The sequence below is a fragment of the Anomaloglossus baeobatrachus genome, chromosome 4 (genome assembly GCF_048569485.1).
Source record: "Anomaloglossus baeobatrachus isolate aAnoBae1 chromosome 4, aAnoBae1.hap1, whole genome shotgun sequence".
Lineage (NCBI taxonomy): Eukaryota > Metazoa > Chordata > Amphibia > Anura > Aromobatidae > Anomaloglossus > Anomaloglossus baeobatrachus.
Window position 1 is genome coordinate 150,516,151 of NC_134356.1, and position 15,030 is coordinate 150,531,180.

At 49.8% G+C, this 15,030-nt stretch overlaps 1 protein-coding gene across 6 annotated transcripts in view; it reads left to right on the forward strand.

Annotated features, from left to right (window-relative positions):
- TENM2 (teneurin transmembrane protein 2) overlaps positions 1–15,030 on the forward strand; it is a 4,009,156-nt gene that overhangs the window by 3,879,715 nt on the left and 114,411 nt on the right. For all 6 annotated transcript variants that reach the window (XM_075344552.1, XM_075344547.1, XM_075344548.1 and 3 more), the window contains one exon: positions 10,968–11,098. In XM_075344552.1, coding sequence (XP_075200667.1) covers positions 10,968–11,098 — 131 coding nt within the window. The remainder of the gene's footprint in view (positions 1–10,967; positions 11,099–15,030) is intronic.

A 15,030-nucleotide genomic window follows, 5' to 3' on the forward strand; every position in this document is an offset into this window, starting at 1 on the left:
GCTTGGACCTTTAGAGCTTGTGCGCACGTTGCGTAAATTCATGCATTTACGCTGTGTTTAGCACTGCATGTGTAAATGCATGCGTCCTGCGTCTCCAGCACAATCTATGTAGATTGTGCATAATCCATCCGCACGTTGCTTTTTTAAACGCAGCGATTTGGATGCTAAAATTTTGACCCAAATCTGTGCGATCAAAAAAGCAGCATGTCAATTATTCCATGCGCTTTGGATGCAGCTCCCACTCTGTCTATGGTGGGGGCAGTATCCTCAACGCATGAAATCGGGATTTATTCTGCTGAAACACTGCATCAATTATGCAGTGTTTCTGCAGCGATTTGAAGCGCACATGTGCTTGTGGCGCCCCTGACCTGGTCAGGCACCACTGAGTACTGCACCCATGCTGGGGACAGTACAATACAGGTAATCCAGAAGGCTGACCGGGGTGTGGAACACAGGCGCATAGTGATCAGGTCTCACACATGTACCCATGAGAGGACCCCTGGGGATCCCAGGAGGGGGAAAAGCCTTCACCTTCACTGGAATAGTGGAGGGGGCCAAAAGCCTCCATCTCCTCTCAAGGGGTGTGGTAAGAGAGTCTGGTTGCTAGGTGGCGTAGGCAGGCACAAAAGGGAAAAGAGAAGGAGGAGTAAACAGTCTAGAGTCTGCAGCAGAGTGTGGAGGAGTGAGGAGCAGGAAAGTGAAGCTCAGACAGGAGCAGCAGTGAAGGTCCCAGATGTGAGCCGGAGCAGTGTAGAGTCCAGGGAGCTCGAGTGAGGAGCAGATCCCTGGGGCTGTGCAGTCTGACAGCGCCCGCGCAGTGGCTACTGACGGGGGAGAACGGTCAACTAGGAGGGCTACCCGAAATCCATCTTCAGCTAAAGAGAGAGCACGGAGTGGGAAGTAAGGAGACTGCTAGAGAGTACCAGGCCCAAACGGGCGGCAGATCCCGAAGCGGAGATAGATCCAGCTTTCTTTTGCTAAACCTGCCGGTGTGGGGCTCTCAAAGCCCACGCCACAACACTACAAAAGCCGCAGCCACGTAGCCACAGTTAGGGCCCATAGGTCACAGGAGGCAAGCAGCTGGAGTGGCCTGGTCCAGGCGACAAGCAAACGGCAAACGAAGGGGAGAGAGGCTGCAGCATCTTCCCTGGGTGACCCCCATAGGGACTCAAAGTCGGGGTTACCCCAAACCACCAAGGGCTAAGGAAGGCGAGTTAGTAGTCACCCTCACAAGTCAGCCTGAAGGACACCTGGTTCCCACTTGGTTCATCCCAGCTACGCCCGGGTCACTCACCCTGCCATCAACTGTGAGTAAAAACCCTGAAAGACATCCTGCCTGTGTTGAGTCATTCTGCGCCTTGTAGTTCTACACATCTACACAGGGCCCTGGGGCTTGCCTCACTCTCAGGAGGCTATTCCAACTAACTGCACACACCATCAGCCCCAGGCGACCCTCAACCTGCAGTGGCGGTCCCTACTGGCCGCAATACTGAGAGTGGCGTCACGACAAGAAGAAGATCTCCTACCTGTGACCAGATCCAGCTGAGTGGAGTCCCTGAAGGTAATGCACCGACACAACACCTGTGGGGCTTCACATCTGGCGTCACGAACAGGATAAGGACTAGACCTGTTGAGACAGGTGACCATGTGCCTGGGCGGTCCGCTTGAAAAATTGGAAGCGCCGCCATATTGCCACCATGAAAAGCGCGCTGAAAACCAACAGCAGCCCGCGCTGGAAGAAGTTACCGCCCACGAAGAGGTGTGGCTACCCAGAGATCCCCTGCAGAGTTCTGACCTCGCTTGTGAAGAGAGCGGAAGCGTCCTGAGACGGCGGGAAGGAAAGAGAGCCACAAGCCTGCTGCTGCAGAGAGAAGAAATGGAGTCCGGACGTGGATACCCAGAACCAGGCTCTGCTGCCTGGTGGTGCCGGGAGCTTGCTATCTTCTGCGATCAGCTGGAGGCCAGGATTATGCGACAGCTCAGAGAGGAACGCATGGAGCTTCTGGAGATGGCTGCGGCGGTTCGGACCTACGAGGAGGGAGCCGCGCGACGCCTGCCAGATCGAGCGGCGACGACTCAGATCCCGATGGTGCCATCGATGGGTGAGTCCAGAGTTGCCCCGGCCAGCGCAAGTGCTCCGACCCCTGCTGCCACGACCGCGGTCCCAGAAGAGGCGCCTGGCGCGGCGACGCTGAGCGAGGACGCAGCCACGCTAGGTGCGGCCCGCCAAATCCAGGCCGCCGCAGCGACACCCCGCCTGGCCCGCAAAGGTCCGACTGCCACGGCGATACTCATCCGTGCCGCAGGTGTGACGCTGACCCAGGCTGCCACCCTGCTGAGCCCAGTCCGCCAAGACCCCACCGCAGCAGCGACGCTCGTCCGAGCCGCAAGTGAGATGCTGAACCAGGCCGCAGCCCCGCCAGGTGCGGCCCGTCAAGCCCCGATCACTGCAGCGACGCCCAGCTCCACCTGCACGGACCCCATTGAGGATGCGACGCCAATCCAGACCGCGGCTGCAATGCCCAGTCCGGCCCGCCAAGAACTGGCCGCAACAGCGACGCAGATCCAGGCCGCCGCCACGCCAGGCGCGGCCCGCCAAGACCAGGCCGCCGCCATACAGGGCGCGGCCCGCCAAGAGATTGAATCACCATTTACCCCGGCCTGCAAGGCCAGAGCAGACACCGCTCCCGAGCCTAAGGAAGTCCCTACTAGGAAATCCCTGATAGGTGAAGACTCCGCATACTGGCAGCTGAAGGCTGACATGGAGGCCAAGTTTCCACAGGAGATGGTGGACCAGTATATGCTCCCTCCGCACACCCCTAAGGCAACCCCTGCAGCAACCACGCTGAAGAGTCCACCGCCTGGGCCAGCTGAGGAACACTCATCCCTAGCGCTGCCACGACCAGAGTGCAGCGAAGAACTAAGGGGGAGAGGAGGGCAAGAAGCTGAGGAGTTGCCCCCGGAGCCAGCAGCAGTGCTAGTCCCAGAGCCGGAGATGCTGCCATATTCCCGCTGGGACGAGGAAGACCTGACACCTCCTGCTGACGAAGAAGACCTGCCCAACCGCCCTACCTGGGAGCTTGTAAGCTGCACTTCGCAGAATCCAGCCCGCAAGACACAGCGCCGCAGCAGAACTCAGTTTTCCCCTGCACCGCCATCCCCAGAGCAGAGAGATGACATCACGGCCAGAGACCTACAAGAAAAACGGTTCCTGAGAAGAGCCAAAGCACAGGTCCGAGGACCCCTTTGCAGAGGAGTAGTGGAGGACTTCAGCCTCAAGTCAGGATACGGGTTCATCGTTGCACCTGGTATCAAAGAAGGCATTTTTGTCAATAGGAGAGACGTGAGAGCTAATCTGCCCAGAGGACACCCTGGCAGAAACTTAAAGATGGGAGACTCCGTACAGTTCACCATGCACCAAGGAGAAAGAGGGTGGTATGCCCTAGATGTAGTGCCATGTCCCAAAGAAGAAGAAAGAAAAGACCAAAGACCTAATGACGAGACAACTACAGATGAAGAAAAAGGTCAAGAAAGCAACAGGTGCCGCAGCCCTACAGGCCCAAGCCCTGGTGAAGAGGAATCTGCATAAGTTAAGTAAAGCATACAGCAAGTTTTGACCAGTTTGGAAAGTTTGTTTTGCAACGTTTTAAAGTTCAAGAATGTGCCCACATAAACTATTGTGAGAAATAAACCTTAAGGCTATGAACTGGCTATAGCCACAAACTCTCGCAGTGTAAATAGTTACACCAAAAGGGCACCACCACCACCAGAGTCAGCCTGTTTAGGGGCTTGGCTCGTCTGCAACCAGGAGGAGCCCGTCCGTATATAGGGCCTTGGCTCACCTGCGACCAGAGAGCATGCCTGTTTATGGGGCCTGGCTCTCCACCACAAAGAGGGTACCTGGTCAGCACCAACTGTGGAGGCCGCCTCTACATCCTGCCAGAAGTGGCTGAAGGCGCGGTTCCACCAGGCCGGGTATACCCTGAAGACCACCAGCCCATGAAAGCCGCCTCTACATCCTGCCAGAAGTGGCTGAAGTCGCGGCCAACGTGAAAGGGTTTTGGGTGGGTTAACGGACTTGTGGGTGGAGGGTGGTGATGTATGGTACCTGGTGCTTTTAAATGTTTTACATGTTTTAATGTTTTATGCATTTTTAAAATGTTGTCTTGCAGCCCGAGGACGTGCTGGTGATAACTAAGGGGGAATGTGGCGCCCCTGACCTGGTCAGGCACCACTGAGTACTGCACCCATGCTGGGGACAGTACAATACAGGTAATCCAGAAGGCTGACCGGGGTGTGGAACACAGGCGCATAGTGATCAGGTCTCACACATGTACCCATGAGAGGACCCCTGGGGATCCCAGGAGGGGGAAAAGCCTTCACCTTCACTGGAATAGTGGAGGGGGCCAAAAGCCTCCATCTCCTCTCAAGGGGTGTGGTAAGAGAGTCTGGTTGCTAGGTGGCGTAGGCAGGCACAAAAGGGAAAAGAGAAGGAGGAGTAAACAGTCTAGAGTCTGCAGCAGAGTGTGGAGGAGTGAGGAGCAGGAAAGTGAAGCTCAGACAGGAGCAGCAGTGAAGGTCCCAGATGTGAGCCGGAGCAGTGTAGAGTCCAGGGAGCTCGAGTGAGGAGCAGATCCCTGGGGCTGTGCAGTCTGACAGCGCCCGCGCAGTGGCTACTGACGGGGGAGAACGGTCAACTAGGAGGGCTACCCGAAATCCATCTTCAGCTAAAGAGAGAGCACGGAGTGGGAAGTAAGGAGACTGCTAGAGAGTACCAGGCCCAAACGGGCGGCAGATCCCGAAGCGGAGATAGATCCAGCTTTCTTTTGCTAAACCTGCCGGTGTGGGGCTCTCAAAGCCCACGCCACAACACTACAAAAGCCGCAGCCACGTAGCCACAGTTAGGGCCCATAGGTCACAGGAGGCAAGCAGCTGGAGTGGCCTGGTCCAGGCGACAAGCAAACGGCAAACAAAGGGGAGAGAGGCTGCAGCCTCTTCCCTGGGTGACCCCCATAGGGACTCAAAGTCGGGGTTACCCCAAACCACCAAGGGCTAAGGAAGGCGAGTTAGTAGTCACCCTCACAAGTCAGCCTGAAGGACACCTGGTTCCCACTTGGTTCATCCCAGCTACGCCCGGGTCACTCACCCTGCCATCAACTGTGAGTAAAAACCCTGAAAGACATCCTGCCTGTGTTGAGTCATTCTGCGCCTTGTAGTTCTACACATCTACACAGGGCCCTGGGGCTTGCCTCACTCTCAGGAGGCTATTCCAACTAACTGCACACACCATCAGCCCCAGGCGACCCTCAACCTGCAGTGGCGGTCCCTACTGGCCGCAATACTGAGAGTGGCGTCACGACAAGAAGAAGATCTCCTACCTGTGACCAGATCCAGCTGAGTGGAGTCCCTGAAGGTAATGCACCGACACAACACCTGTGGGGCTTCACATGCTGTCAAATCGCTGCAGAAAATTCAGCATTTACGTGCGCACAAAGCCTTAATCTATATTCACATGTAGCAAAAATGCCAGGTTTTTTAGCTGCTTTTTTTGCACATATATTCTGCTGTGTGTAAGTGTCCAAGGAAAGTGAATGTGATTTCATGAAAAGACACCGCTGAAATCTGCGGTTTTGGTGCTTTATTCATGGAAAAAACTGCAGATACTGAGTGCAAAAGCAAAGCTTTTCTGTACTATAAAAATCCCTAAAAACACGGTGTTTCACATCTGCACCAAAAATGCAAGAAATAATGGGGAAAAGGCATAAGAAATGCAGCAAAGATACAATAATCAGAGAAGATTGTTATTGTATAATTTGGTGCGGACAGCAGCAGAAAACAACTACTAGATTTCTGTAACGTGCCTTACAGACACAAAAAAAGCAACATGACATATAGTGATGCTTTTATAAATACTAGCTGTAGTACCCGGCGTTACCCGGGATAGTAACTGTCTCTCTGTCTGTCTCTCTCTATCTGTCTGTCTCTTTCTCTCTCTCTGTCTCTTTCCCTGTCTGTCTATCTGTGTGTTTGTCTGTGTCTGTCTCTGGCTCTATCCGTTTCTGTCTCTGTCTGTCCATCTATTTCTTGATTTGTCTCTGTATCAGTCTCTCTCAGTGTCTGTATCTGTGTGTTAGTCTCTGTGTGTTTGTCTGTGTCTCTGTCTGTCTCTTTCCCTGTCTGTCTCTGTGTTTCTGTGTCTCTTTCCCTACCTGTCTGTCTGTTTCTCTATCTCTCTGTCTGTCTCGGTTTGTCTATCTCTGTCTATCTCTCTCTGTCTCTCTCTATCTCTCTGTTTCTTTCACTATCTGTCTCTTTTTCTCTCAGTCTTTGTCTCTTTCCCTGTCTGTCTCTTTCCCTCTCTGTCTCTTTCCCTGTCTGCCTCTGTCTGTCTGTCTCTTTCCCAGTTTGTCTCTGACCATGTCTCTCTGTCTGTCTATTTCCCTGTTTGCCTGTCTCTGTCTGTCTGTGCCTATGTCTGTCTGTGTCTGTCTGCTTTTGTCTGTCTTTTTCCTTGTCTGTATCTCTGTGTCTCTCTCTATCCGTCCCTCTACCAATATCATATTACCTTATACAGAAGCTTCTTAAGCGGGCTTTTTCCTCTCTGTAGATCTCACATTTTATGAGGGACCACAGGTTCTCTATGGGGTTCAGATCAGGTGAACAAAGGGGTCATTATTTTTCATGTTTTATTTGAACGATACCGACTTCTTCCTGTACCACTGCTTGAAGAAGTTGTCTTCCAGAAACTGACAGGTCTGGGAGTTGAGCTTCACTCCATCCTCAACCCAAAAAGGTCCCACAAGTTCATCTTTGATGATACCAGCCCATACCAGTACCCCACCTCCATCTTGCTGGCGTCTGAGTCGGAGTGAAGCTCTCTGCCCTTTACTGATCCAGCCTCTGGCCCATCCATCTGGCCCATCAAGAGTCACTCTCATTTCATCAGTCCATAAAACCTTTGAAAAATCAGTCTTAAGATATTTCTTGGCCCAGTCTTGACGGTAAGACACCCCCGATAGTAAGACATAGTGGGGGTTTTGTGGGGGTCGGCTAATGTAAGACGTACCCCGAAAGTAAGACAAAGTAAACGGAAAGCGTTATTTTTTTTTCTTCTTTACAGTACCGGCCGAGCACCCAGCTGAGCGCCCTGACACGCCGGCGGCCGAGTGCTCAGCTGAGTGCCCTGACATGCCGGCGGCCGAGCGCTCAGCTGAGCGCCCTGACATGCTGGCGGCCGAGTGCTCAGCTGAGAGCCGTCACATGCCGGCGGTCGGGCGCCCAGCCGAGCGCCCTGACACGTCGGCGGCCGAGCGCCCAGCTGAGCGCCCAGACATGCCGGCGGCCGAGCGCTCAGCTGAGCGCCAGACATGCCGGCGGCTGAGTGCTCAGCTGAGAGCCGTCACATGCCGGTGGCCGAGCGTCCAGCTGAGAGCCCTGACATGCCGGCGGCCGAGCGCCCAGCTGAGCGCCCTGACATGCCGGCGGCCGAGCGCTCAGCTGAGAGCTGTCACATGCCGGCGGTCGGGCGCTCAGCCGAACGCTCGGCCACCGAGAAATGTTGCAGTAATGTTGTCCGTGGTCAATCTGGACCACGGACAACATACAAAAACACGCAGCCTCAGTGCCCTCATGTGCAGCAATCGCGGCAAGTCCCCATACGGTACATTGCATGGAGACTTGCTGCAATTGCTGTGGGATTTTTTTCCAATATAAGACATACCCCGAAAGTAAGACATAGTGGGACTTTTGGGGGTAAAAAGAATGTAAGACACTGTCTTACTTTCGGGGAAACACGGTATCTTATGATTCTTGTTCAAAGGTGGTCATTTTCCAACCTTCCTTACCTTGGCCATGTCCCTGAGTATGGCACACCTTGTGCTTTTTGATACTCCAGTAACGTTGCAGCTCTTAAATATGGCCAAACTGGTAGCAAATGGCATCATGGCAGCTTCACGCTTGATTTTCCTCAATTCATGGGCAGTTATTTTGTGCCTTTTTTGCCCAACACGTTTCTTGCGACCCTGTTGGCTATTTGCTATGAAATGCTTGATTGTTCGGTGATCATGCTTCAAAAGTTTGGCAATTTCAAGAGTGCTGCATCCCTCTGCAAGACATCTTACAATTTTGGACTTTTCACAGCCCGTAAAATCTCTCTTCTGACCCATTTTTCCAAAGGAAAGTAAGTTGTTTAATAATTAAGCACACCTTATATAGGGTGTTGATGTCATTACACCACACCCCTCCTCATTAGAGAGATGCACATCACCTGATTTACTTAATTGGTAGTTGGCTCTCAAGTCTATACAGCTTGGAGTAGGACAAAATGTATAAAACATATCATGTGATCAAAATACTCATTTGCCTAATAACTCTGCACACAGTGTATATAGCAACCAATCACAGCTCCTATTAATGACCTGTAGCTCCCAGCTCCATTGACTTTAATAGAGGCAGGTTTTTTGGAGAATAACTGTAAAGCGTGGGTTAAATTTTCCCGTCAAAACATAGTCTATGACATTCCCAGTCAAATGAGGCATCTGTGCAAAATTTTGCGATTGTAAATGCGACGGTGCGGATTCCTTTAGTGGACATACACACATACACACTCAGCTTTATATATTAGATGAGAAAGTTCTGACTGCTATGAATGAATGTCCTGGCGTCTACTGAACATCCCTCACTGCGTGGGGTGTGGCTAGGGGCGGTCAAATTTTGCTGCTGCCCTCTTTCTGTTCTTCAAAAGTTCGGAGGTATGATGTGCGATATTGGCTTCATTAAAGGGAACCTGTCAGCAGATTTGGGGCCTATAAGCTGCGGCCACCACCAATGGGCTCTTATAAACAGCATTCTAACATGCTGTACATAAGAGCCCAGGCTGCTGTGTAGAGCGTAAATATCAGTTTATAATACTTACCTAAATGGTCGCTGCGGTGGAGTTGGGCGATATGGGCGTCTCCGTTCTCCAGTGCTGGCGCCTCCTCTTTCAGCCTGGGCTCTTATATACAGCATGTTAGTATCGTGGGCGGAGGGGCCGCGCTCGCTATGCTCGGGTTCGGGGCTGCTGCTGCTCGGTGGCTCGAGCGGTGGGCCGGACCCGGGGACTCGAGCAGCACTCCTCGCCCACGAGTGAAAAGGGGTGGTTTGTTTGGGGAGATAGTTCGTGACGCCACCCTCGGGTCGTGGTGATTATGTGCACCACCGCTGCTGGTGACGGGGATCCCGGGAGCGATGGCAGGGAGCAGCTAGGCTGTTGGTTCCCCCTCCGTGGGTAGGGGTTGGTGATCCCGGGGCCCGGTGGTGAGACGGGGAGGCAGGGTAGCTGGGGTGCAGGGTTGCGGAGGCAGCGCAGCGTGGTGCCGAATGGCACTGTTGTACTCACTCAGGCACAGATTCACAGAGTCTCTGGTAAACCAAACGGCTGGATGGACGGGTCCCGCAGCCGGCTGCAGTGTATTTGCTCTTCCTGGACAGGTTGATGGTGGCTGTCTTTCCCTGCACCTTTGTAGAATGTTTTGACTCCGATGGTTTCCCAACGGTAGTCCGCTCCCCGGCGTGTATGTACTGAAGGAGCCCGTTTTGCCCGCAGGCGCTGGCCCTTGGATATGTAGCCTATGGCGGTGGCTTTTTATCCTCACTGTGTGGACGGTTGCCTTCTGTCGGGTCTTGGGTGTTAGGAAACCCCTGGGGTTCCGGTCACTCTCGGATTTGACCGTTGCCAGCAGCTCCTAGCCTAGTCGGGGTCCGATGGCCCTGCCTTTGTGCTTAGCTTCACTCCGCTCCCCAGTTCGGTACCGGCGGGCCACCGCCCGACCCCAGTCTTACGGTTCCGAGGAGGTCCACTAACTCCTGCAGACGGCCACCACCATCTGCAGACCTTGCTGACATTGCCTGGGCTCCTACCCAGACACTAGTAGTTTCTCTGCTGTCACTTTCAACTCCAAACTCAACTCCTCTCTACTCCACAACTAACTGTTTTTCCCGCCTCCAGACCTGTGAACTCCTCGGTGGGTGGGGCCAACCTCATGGCTCCGCCCCACCTGGTGTGGACATCAGACCCTGGAGGGAGGCAACAAGGATTTTGTTTGACTGATGTAGACTATCCAGGGGAGGGGGTGTGTGTGATGTTATGTCTGTGACTACAAGGCTAGTCCAGGGCGTCACATTAGCAGCTTATAGCCCCAAATCTGCTGACAGGTTCTCTTTAACTGTTCATTATATATTTAAGTGGATTATAGATAGTTAATAAAGCAGTGGTTGTATATGCTCAGTAATTCAGTAATGTTTCATTCACACATGAGACTTTGGGTCCCCCGCTCTAATAATCAGTGGGCATCTGAGGAACTAAACCCTCAGGAATCTCCTATTTATCACCTTCCTGTAAATGTTGTTCTTGGGATTACCCTTGAAACGGGCAACTGTCTAGTAACTTTTAGTATAAATGCATAAGCAGGTATATCTCTAAGACATTCTTAGTCATGCATAGATTTCTGATGGATACAGATCCCTAGTAGACGGACCTACTGAAAGAAGAACATGCAGGGGTATTTTAGACTATATCCATGTAGAGGTGAAGACCTAATGGTGTATATTAAAAACAGAATTCTCTTATTACATTCTATAACATACCAGCTCACGGTAGTTGTATCTGTAGGTGTGTTTTAAGGTCAGACTAGATGCGGTTGGCTGCTAGCAGAGAAAAAAAATGATTATGGTTCAACTTCAGTGTAGCAGTGTAAAAAATATCAAGCATGTTTTTGATATAAAATTTTTCACTAGTTTAGCAACTTGATCTTTTCCAATCTTCAGTTCTGCAACATCCTGTTGAATATGTCCATTCAATACAAAATTTGATGAGAGAATGAAGCTAGTGATAGCTGCCCTGGCACTTGAGCTCTGACTATAACAGCACCTCATTATATGAATGTATACAAACTAAGCGATGATTATTTTTTCTGTCCATACTACAGATGTGCAAAGCTGGCTGGTGATGTTTGGATTTCAACTGAGCAATATAATTCCCGGCTTCCCAAGATCCAAACTGCATTTTGTGGCACCTCCGTATGAACTGACTGAAAGTCAAGAATGTGAAAATGGACAGGTATATTTTGACTCCTTCCCTTATATGAGCCGCCAAGTCTCAATGTGATATCTTACATTTCCACTAGTATGACATAAAGATGGAATTTTGATTATAATAATCTCATGCGCAATGTGCATTTTGCCTGCCTAGATAGTTATATTAATTGCGCTATCGTTAGCTCTTTGTGTGTATACCCTTGAGTTGTTTCTTGATTAACAATAGTACGGGGAAGCTTAAAAGTAGCCGACCATCTGTTCCATCTACAATACAACAACTTACCCCTTGGGTATTTTAGAACTTGAAAAAAAAGCTTGCAGCTATCGTATTGTTTATGTATTAGACATGTCACCAATTTTCTAAGTACCGTATTTTTCGCTTTATAAGACGCACCTGATTATAAGACGCACCCCCAAATTTGGTGAAGGAAAAGAGAATTTTTTTTAATGTTAAATGGGGTCCGTCTTATAATGCCAGTGTCCGTCTAACAAATCATTTAGAGCATATGTCCCTCATAGCCCCCATCCTAAAATTTGCCCCCTTAATCTGGATATGGCCCCCTTATATTGAATATAGGCCCCTTGTGCTGGCACACGTCCCCCAGTGATGCCACATGTCCCCATTGATGGCACACGTCCCCTATTGCTGGCACACATCCCCTACAGCTGGCACAGGTCTCCTACAGATGGCACACATCTCCTACAGCTGGCACAGGTCTCCTGTGGATGGCACACGTCCCCCTGTGCTGCCCATGGCCCCCTATGGATGGCACACGTCCCCCTGTGCTGCCCATGGCCCCCTATGGATGGCATACGTCCCCCTGTGTTTGATATGGGCCCCTATGGATGGCACACCTCCCCTGTGTTTATGGATGGCACACCTCCCCCTGTGTTTGATATGGCCCCCTATGGATGGCACACCTCCCTCTGTGTTTTATATGGCCCCCTATGGATGGCACACCTCCCCTTATGTTTGATATGGCCCCCTATGGATGGCACACCTCCCCCTGTGTTTGATATGGCCCCCTATGGATGGCACACCTCCCCCTGTGTTTGATATGGCCCCCTATGGATGACACACCTCCCCTGTGTTTGATATGGCCCCCTATGGATGGCACTCCTCCCCCTGTGTTTGATATGGCCCCCTATGGATGGCACACCTCCCCCTGTGTTTGATATGGCCCCCTATGGATAGCACACCTCCCCTGTGTTTGATACGGCCCCCTATGGATGGCACACCTCCCCTGTGTTTCATATGGCCCCCTATGGATGGCACACCTCCCTCTGTGTTTGATATGGCCCCCTATGGATAGCCCACCTCCCCCTGTGTATGATATGGCCCCATATGGATGGCACACCTCCCCTGTGTTTGATATGGCCCCCTATAGATGGCACACCTCCCTTGTGTTTGATATGGCCCCCTATGGATGGCACACCTCCCTTGTATTTGATATGGCCCCCTATGGATGGCACACCTCCCCTGTGTTTGATATGGCCCCCATGCTGCTGCCAATAGTAAAATAAAACACTCTTTCCTTACCTTCTCTAGCGCTGCAATCCCAGTGTCTCCCTCCGTGCTGCTGAGCTCCTGCACTTCCTGGTTCTCAGTGCCGGTCATGTGATCGGCACAGTAAAGTTAATCAAGATCTTACATACATTTCTCAAATGATGTTGTTAACGTTAACAACCCATCCAATTCATGGCAAGCAAGGAAATCTAAGCATAGATGTCCTTTAATTTAGTGATGTGAAATATTGAGTAGACATGAGAAATAGCAAATGGATAAGGGAAAAGTATTGAATACAGTTACTAAAATGTATCTAATACTTAGTACTTTAAACTTAGTACTTTGTTGGTAATGACCGCTTCAGGATGTGTCCTGTATGGAGAAAGTAGTTGCATACATTGCTCAGGTGTTATTTTGGCCCATCCTTCCACATACACAATTTTCAAATGAAGGTTCCGTGGGCTCTTTCTATGAACTCTGAGCTTTAGTTACTTCCATAAATTTTGTACTGGATTTAAGTCATGTGATTGGCTGGGCTATTCTGGCAGCTTTATTTTCTTTCTCTAAAACCAAGTCAGAGTTTCTTTGGCTGTGTGTTTAGGATCATTGTCTTGCTGAAATGTCCACCCTTGTTTCATCTTAATAATCCTGATAGATGGAAGCAGATTTTTATCAAGAATATATAGGTACATTTGTCCATTCGTCATTCCTCCAATTAAATAAAGTTTTGTCAGTTCCATCTGCTGAAAAACTGCACCATCATGTGTCCACTTCCAAACGTCACTGTTGTTATGGTGCTTTCAGGGTGATATGCAGTGCATTTAGTAGTTTACAAATTATTCTGTAATCAGTGTCATCAAGTATGTTTTGCAACAATAAGGTTGCAAAGGTCTTCAGACAGCTCACTGGTTTTACCCATCATGAGATGTTTCTTGTGTACCACCTTGGAAATAAAATATCATTTTATAGACACAAGTAAAATATATCTTTGTACCGTGTTAGCCAGTAGAGATAAAAAAATTGTTTAAAAGAACAGAGAGTCCTCAGTGGTTGATACCTTTTAATGGCTAACTGAAAAGATGGTAATAATTGCAAGCTTTCGAGACTACTCAGGTCTCTTCATCAGGCATGGTATAACACAAAATCTGAAGAGTCACGTATTTATACACAACAGGACTTAGAATAGTGCAGTAAAAAAAAAAAAAAAAAAAAAAAAAAAAAAGAACAAGTTATATGAAACAGAACTATCTCTATGGCAGGGGGACAAGCTGTTCTAGCCATAAATACTGCTGCAGTTCAGTGTGAAAGTTTTATTGTCCTTTGATAAGGGTCTGGTCCAGGGCTGTGACACGCTCGGATGGTCAGAGGAGCACATCTTTTAACTGATGTAAAAAGACATGAATCCATGAGACACATTCATTCCTTCTCTGAATGTGTCAAAGGTCATCATAAGTTTGTACTCCCATAGTCTCCTGTCTCTCTGGGACTTGAAGTTTCCTTTCAATACCAGCAATTTCATGTCCATGATGCTGTGGTCTGGGTTACAAAAATGTTTGGCCACAGGTAGATCCATCCTTTTTTCTCTAATTGTGTGGCGGTGAGAATTCATCCTTGTCCTGAGCTGTTGTCCTGTCTCCCCTACATACAGACCCCCAGTTGGACATTTGGTACATATAATTAAGTACACCACATTGGTTGTGGTGCAGCTGAACGTACCTGGGATCTTGTAGTCCTGATGTGATCTGGGAATCTTTATCTTGTCCGTTGTCAATATTAATGGACAGGTCTTGCATTTTTTCTGGTTGCAGGGAAATGTTCCTGTTGGTGTTGGAGAGGACAGGGAGCTTCTGACAATGATGCTTCTTAGATTTGGGGGCTGTCTAAAACACAGAAGTGGGGGGTCTGGAAAAATAGATTTTAACCGGGCATCTTTTTGCAGTAATGGTTGTAGTTTCCGTGCAGCTCCTCTAAACACCTCCAGATGTGGATTGTAGGTGACTACAAGAGGGACCCGGTTGTTCTCTTCTTTGGTTTTATAATGTAGAAGATAGTTTCTTGATATTCTGGTGGCTCTTATAATCTGGTTTTCAATTGTTCTTGGGTGGTAGCCTTGATTCAAAAAGGTTTTTCTGAGGCCCTCAAGGTGATTGTCTCTATCTGTACTGTTGGAACATATCCGATTGTACCTGATAGCCTGGCTGTATACAATAGAGTTTTTTATGTGTTTTGGATGAAAACTGTCCCATTTCAGGTATGTTGGACGGTCAATTGGCTTCTTGTACAGGGATGTCTGTATTTCATTGTTCCGTAGTTTAATGATGGTGTCCAAGAAGTTGATTTCCGTGCAGGAGTAGTTGAGTGTTAGGTTGATGGTGGGATGAAACTGATTAAATTGTTCATGGAAGGTCTTCAGCTGCTCAGCTGATAATATTATTCACAAGTGGAAA